General features: G+C 36.8%; 1 protein-coding gene across 1 annotated transcript in view; it reads left to right on the forward strand.

Moving 5' to 3' along the window:
- The window catches only part of ANAPC10 (anaphase promoting complex subunit 10), a 261,204-nt gene that overhangs the window by 164,205 nt on the left and 89,757 nt on the right, over nucleotides 1-7,242 (forward strand). The window contains exon 5 of the mRNA XM_015585067.2: nucleotides 6,524-6,588. Within this exon, the coding sequence (XP_015440553.1) occupies nucleotides 6,524-6,541 (18 nt within the window). The 3' untranslated portion in view covers nucleotides 6,542-6,588. The remainder of the gene's footprint in view (nucleotides 1-6,523; nucleotides 6,589-7,242) is intronic.

Below are 7,242 nucleotides of genomic sequence, written 5' to 3' on the forward strand. Positions count from 1 at the left end.
ATGAACGTGTGAATCAGATAGTACTATTCTTTCGTGAGTAGCACTGAAAGTTGCTTCCAAGGCATTTTGATATAATTCTAGATGTGTTTACAACTTTAACATAATTCTATCTGGATGTGAAGATAAAGGTATAATACTTTATTTCTGAAAAGTCAGTACAACATAGAAGTTCATTATCTTTTTTTCAAGGTCTATATCTTCATTTAAATGTATGTATTCATAGTGAAATTTGCCTTTTTAAATTTTTTCTTTTGACAGAAGTCTCTCAAGGTTTTCTGTTATTACTATATACTATCTTGGCAGAATTTACGCTGCTTAAAACAAGCATATATTTTATTTTATGGTACATATCTTTTTAGCAACCCAGTTTATTTTGAACAGATAGAAGAATTCCAGCATACATGAAAGTATTGTACTTGTTTGCTGATTATGATGCTGTTGCTAAAAATAAAAGCAGCAGCTGTAGTAACAACAGCAAGTAGCCTGGGCATCATGGTGATGACTGACTGCCTTGCACAAACAGTCACTCTGTGCTGTGTGCATTCTGCTCAACTAAGCACAAGCCTGGAATTCAGATATGGGACATATCATCGTTTCCTTTTTTGAGGCAGAAAGCCATTTTCTATCAAGTCTATTCCAGAATTACTATTCTGTCCTTAAAGTTTAAAAAAAAAAAAAAAACCTATAAACTGTAGCTCTATAAACCATAAGCTTTAGACCCTTGTTCTTCAAGTGTGGCCCAGGTACCAGCAGCATTAACGTCACCTGGGAGTTTATTAGAGATTTGCACTCTGAGCCCCGCCCCAGACCTACTAAATCCAAATCTACATTTTAGCAAAGTCCCCTGGTGACTGTATTTCAGCAAAGTCTCTGGGTGACTGGAGGCACACTGAAGTTTGAGGAGCACTGCTTTAGACAATAAAAGCGAGACCTCGGTAAGTCTGATGCCATTTCTGGGATGTGGCATTATGGGTTGAATTGTGTTCTCCCCTCTAATTCATATGTTGGAGTCCTAAACCCCAGGACCTCAGAATGCCTTATTCAGAGATAAGATCTTCACAGAGGTAATGAAGTTAAAATGAGGTTGTGAGGGTGGGCCCATGTCCAGTATGACCAGTGTCCTAATACACAGAGACATGTATAGAAGAGAGACTACGTGAAGACACAGGGAGAAAATGGCCATTCACAAGCCAAGGAGAAGCCTGCAACACATCCTTCTTCACAGCCTTTAGAAGAAACTAACTCTGCTGGCACCTAGATTCCAGACTTCTAGCCTCCAGAGCTGCGAGACAACGAATTTCTGTTGTTTAAACCAGCGGTCCCTAACTTCTTTGGCACCAGGGGCCTGTGCTCCTATGAGAATCTGATGCCTGATGATCTGAAGTAGAGCTGAGGCGGTGATGCTAGCGCTGGGGAGCAGAAGCAAATACAGGTTAAGTTTTGCCACTCACCTCCTCTGTGTGGCCCAGTTCCTAACAGCCAATGACCAGTACCAGTCTGCGGCCCTGGTTTAAACCACCCAGTCGGTATTGTTAGGGCAGCCCCAGCAGACACAGGTTTACACTTCTCCGGTATCATGAATTGTCTGCCTTTTAGATGATGACTTCCAGGCGTTTATGCCCTGTATCTTCCCAGAACATGGTATCTATCTGTCAAGTCAAGTGTGCTTCCAGCAGTCCTCTTGGGGACACAGTTCTTGGAAAAGATAGTTATATTTCTGACAGTTGTAAAACTAGACATTAAGGACCCTGGAGGGAGTGGCAACATCCTTGTAACAGTGTATTTCTTCAGCACAAAGAAAAATGATGATAGATCAGATAGTGTTTTAGAAATTTAGTGAGAGCTGTAGAAGACATTGAAAGGTTCAAGAATGAACCATACTGGGATAGGAGAAGCAAAAGAATGAGTAAGAGTGTCTTTTCTAATTATTTAGCCACCACAAGTTAATGAAAAGGAGTAGTTAATGGACTCCTGTCTGAGATTTGCAATTTCAAATCTGTAATCCACATGGATCCTGGGATTAGTGATATCTAATAACAATCCCTGTTACAGCTGGAAGGAACCTCAGTCTCATTTTCTCCATAAGGACACTGAGTCCCAGTATAGTGAAGCAATACCCAATACCACCCCGTTAATTACTCGGGGAGACACATGGCCAAGACCCACATCTCACAGCCCTGGCGCAGGGTTCCTGCCAGCACACCTGGCGTGTGTGACTTTTGGTAGCTATAGATCACAACAGTGTCTACGATAATCTAAATTGTTTTACGTGAAGTACATAGATTTTTCATCAAGTAGTTTTAATGATAAGGCCGTAAATATGTCATAGCGATCTGACAACATCTTATTAAACTGCAAGAATGAGCTCAAGTCGTTTCCGACGCGGGCGTAGTCCCAAGAATGAGCTTTGTGGTCAGGAGCTACCCAGGCGCTCCCCTCCCTCTCCTGACCCCTCCTCTCCCCCTTTTACATTGTTTGTTTGTTTTAATCATAGAAAATATTATATAGAAATCAGACAAATCAAGTTATGAAAATGCAGAAGAAATATTTCATCCAAGTTGTTTTTCTTCCTTTTATCTTTTCATTTCTTTGAATGATGGTAGGATTTAATCTTCAGAGAGACTGCTTTGGAACTCCAAATAGAAAAAACTGTATATATTTTTTTCTGATCAGAGACTAAGCATGGCGGCTATTTTAAGTTGTACTTCCTTTGGAAATGATATATTTGTCTAAAAAATGCTTTTAAAAAAGTGAGTGTAAAGAAGCAAGTTCATAGTACTATCTTTCACATTAGCTGTCAGCCTCCTGGACAAACTTGAAGCTGATAGTTTTAATAGTGCAAATGTGAGCTATGTAAATCCTTAGTGACAGCTGTGGGAATAATGGCCTTTTCAGCTGGTAGCTGCCTAAATCATTTAAGGGTCACATATCAGGTTTGGAGGTAGGATCCCTCTTACTACATCTTGCTGTGATCACACTTGGATTCAAGGCACTGATTTCCTAATGTGCTCTCCTGAGGACAATCTCATCACGTCCCTTTGTAATTCTACCATGTTATCTCTCTTCTCATCTCTGTCTTAAATGTGTGTGTGTGTGTGTGTGTGTGTGTGTGTGTGTGTATACATATATATATGCATGTATATAATGTCAATTAGTCAAAAAAAAGAAAACAGAAACCACTTCGAGTGTTTACGACAAAGGGAATTTAATGCAGGGAGTTAGTCACACTGGCAACAGCAGAGCTGAGAAGCCAATCAAGGGACAGTGAACGAACCCAGATTAGCAACAGCAAGAACTCACTTCCATCTCTAAACTGTTATGTACATATTATTACTATCATTTTCTTTACGGCAAGTATTCAGGAGCTGCTCTAGGTCTGTCAGGGATTCTGAAAGTAGGAGATATGCTCTCGGGAGATTGGTAATCTGGTTGGAGAGACCAGACTTGCACAGGAAAGAAAGAGGGTGACTAAGGACTAAACCACTGGGACAGATTCTAAGAACTGGGAGGGAGGTGCCTAAGGGAGAGAGAACTCTGTGCTTCCTGGTCCTCTGTGGAATGAGCTAAAGGACACTTTTTATGTTGTCGTTTTGCCTAACTTAAAACCTCTGGAGAGTAACCTGAGCTAAGGTACTCTGTCTGTGAATAAGCTTGTAACACATTTTATTCTCTTAGAAATAAACATCTCATATAGTGGAACAGCTTTCCTCCTCAATGAGTCAAAGGGATGTATTTATTCAGGAAGAAGAAAGGAGACCTAGATGAAAGCATTTTGCTCTTCTAAAGAATATTGGCAGATTTAATACTCATGTTCAAAATAGCATCTCTCACCTTATATAAATACTCTTGAGAGGGTTAACTGGAAACAAAATGGCAAGGTCAACAAAGTTTGAGGGTATCTGCAACCACCTTTTCTCATGCCTCTCCCCTTCTACGTGCTTCTGCCCATCGGTTTGGGAGCTCAGTATTCTCAACTGCTCTTTGACATTCTTCACTTATTAATTCTTACTTACTTTAAAGGATAAGATTTAAGTCATTTACAACTTAGAATAAATTGAAGTCAATATAACATGCTATGGCTGCCTGGTATATTTAAACAATGCAACTGACCATTACCATTGGCATATATTTTGGGGAATAAAATTTTAAAATTAGAACATGACAAAAGACAAAAGGCAAGACTATTTTGAAGAAGTAGTTTGGGTATAAAATATTTAAAAATTACTGTTCATATAATGAGTATGCATATTTAGGGAAAACTTTTTTAAAATACTAAAATAAAAAAGAATTTTAAAATAGCACATGTATATCGGGTCATAAGATAAAGTTTAATACATTTGATCATGTTAAAGGACACAAAACACAGTCAATCTAACCAAATTTCAGGCATGCATTTACATAAATATATTAAATTAAGAAAAGAAATTGTACACTTAAACATCCTTTTCACCTAAAAAATCATTAAATCCACAGATCAACAATAAAAACCAGTTCTTTGCATTTACCACTTCAAGATACAATTGTTCTATTTTAAAGATAACACAAATACACTTGTTAGAATTTATATGCATTATACATATATTATATATTACATAGAGAGTGTGTATACATATGTAGTGTTTGTACAGATAGATAAATATATATACATAGGTGTGTGTACACATACAGATACACACAGATGTACTTTACGCCATCTGTACTATTATTGCTGGATTCTAACGTTGAGCTGAATTGGAGCTGGTTGGATGTGATTAGTGTCTTTTGCTTCATACATGTTCATCATACCCATTGGGCTCACAATCCCCCACTGTAAATATCCTTGCCTTTTCTGTAGCACATAATCACACTAGGCACTTTGATAAATATTTGTTGAATTAATGAATGAACGAATGGCTGAAAAATAGAAGACTGATCAAAGAGAAATGCCTATTATAATAACTTGGTTAAATAAATCAGATTAATTCAAACTTAGATTAATTCAAACTTAGAGGGACTATCTGAGCCAATGACTTTGCGTATCACTTTTCATCAGGACATTTATAGAAATCTCAACTATTAAATATATTGACTCCGCTCCCTCAAATGTGTACCTGTTTTTATACTTGTTCACACAGCCTTCTGCCTCTTATTAACAGAAATTCAAGCAGGGATTGGTTCTGGAATCTTCTGTGAGTGAGGTTATAGACAAATTGCCCTAAATGTCAACAACCTAAAGGAAAATGAACAACTAGGAAAACCAAAATGTGTTAGAAGAATGAAGTTAACCATTCTTTAAAACTGGACAAAATTAATCACAGATAAAGACAGGAAAGACAGGGAGCGTTTCTTTTCAGATTTCTCTTATGCTTACTAATGATATAAATTTGACAACATTTTCATTTCAATTGGATAGGTGTCTTTTAAATAAATAGTCTTCTTTCACGTATCCTAGAGACTCAAGCTCCAAAAATTCCATACTACTTTAGTATCGTTTATCTTGTTAGTACATAGTTCTTGAAATGCATGTCTAAAAATGTCCTGTAAATATGAGATATGGGAAATATCCGATAAGGTTGTCTTTTAGATTTCTCAATAATAGTATTATGACTAGAATGTACTAATGTATTAAGTGTTAGGCTCTACGATACATAAAATCTTACTTTATTTCAGGAAAGCCATGTCTCAGATTTTAAGAAGATTAGGTAAAGGAATATCCACATATATTTTGTGCATAGACTATATCAACCCTGATTACATGTTGCTGTGAATGGAAACCGTTGGCTAGCTATTTTTTAGTTCAAAAAGAAATGTACAAGAATTAGTTTCAAAGACAAAGCTTATTTTATATTTAGCTATTATGAATTTCCCGTCACTGTTAATGTTCTGTTCTTTCTAAAAACTTTTTTTTAACTGAAAAGGTTATAGTTTGTTGAGATAACTCAACAAACGTTTGTGTTAATTTGCTTGTATGTGTATACATGGATTTTGATTTTCAGTAATACATCATCTATATATGCAAAAAAAACTCCTGACTGAAACATGATATCTGGCTTTGTGATGTACATGTCGATAATTTTTTTTTTTGGCGGGGACGCGTCTGGGGGGGGAGTAAGCCACTGTATAGACAGGCTAAAAAAAGGTAACAACAGGTTTTAGGCCTAGTTTTATGTTGATACAAGGGATCTCATGTTTACTTTTTATTTTCCCAACCAGTTTATATATGACCAATATAAAAGAAAGCAAGGTAAATGATGGATGTGTCTTGGGTTCATATTTAATGAAGAAAAGTATTTTAAGAAAAGTACTAATCTGACAAATGAATAAATCCCTTCGTATCAGTTGGGGAAACTACTGCTACGGTTGAAAAGCAAACAGCATACGACGCTCCCTCACGCTCTCTTACTCTCCTAGGTGTTTATTTCCAGGCAATTTCCAAAACTTATGAAGAGATATTTAAGAGAAAGAAGTTGGCCAGGATTAGTGTTTGACAGGTTCTATGGTCGTGTTTTTAATATTTTTAATATCAAAATGTTTCTGTTCTTAGGTTTCCTACCTTCGTTAACATCATATGAAGTTTTGGAGGTATGGCTTATTCGTCACGTGAAAAAGGTAAGACAGCAAACGTGTATTTCTTTCCAATTTTGTAAAGAGGAGCTTTATGTGCTGTGAAGGTATTGCCAGCATTCACAATAATACGCCCACTAACTTCCTGGGGGTAGTATAGAAATATGTACATTATCTGGGCATGGAACTTTGGTCAGAAAAAAGATTCTGAAGTCTCCATTGAGGAGTTACTTCTTATTTTTCCCTCATAGTTTTGGAATAAGCTTCTTCAAAATAGACTCCATAGGGATGGTTGTTGCTTGAATAGGAAATAGCTACCAACTTTTCCTACTGTTAGCTGAGGCTCTCTGCGGAGATATTTTCATGGCTTTCCTGTATCTGTGATGGAGCACAGGCTGAACAGGAGCATCTGGGCTGGTAGTCATTTATGCTTTTGGTTACTTCTTTCAATGATTGTAATAGATCAGTCTAGTATGTTCATATTTGTCTATTGTTCTCCATGATATAGAGTCTGAGCAAAATGTGACACCAGTAAAGGTTATTTTTTAGGAAAATAAAAAGATCATAATCACCAAAATCAAAACACCACAGTACATACATCTTCATTATGTGTGTACTGAGGACATATCTGCTTCATTTAAAAAAAAAGACAGTAAAAACAGAGGAGAAGAGAGAGGTTAAAAGGAAGAAGGATATATG

This window comes from Pteropus alecto, unplaced genomic scaffold, assembly GCF_000325575.1.
Source record: "Pteropus alecto unplaced genomic scaffold, ASM32557v1 scaffold50, whole genome shotgun sequence".
NCBI lineage: Eukaryota > Metazoa > Chordata > Mammalia > Chiroptera > Pteropodidae > Pteropus > Pteropus alecto.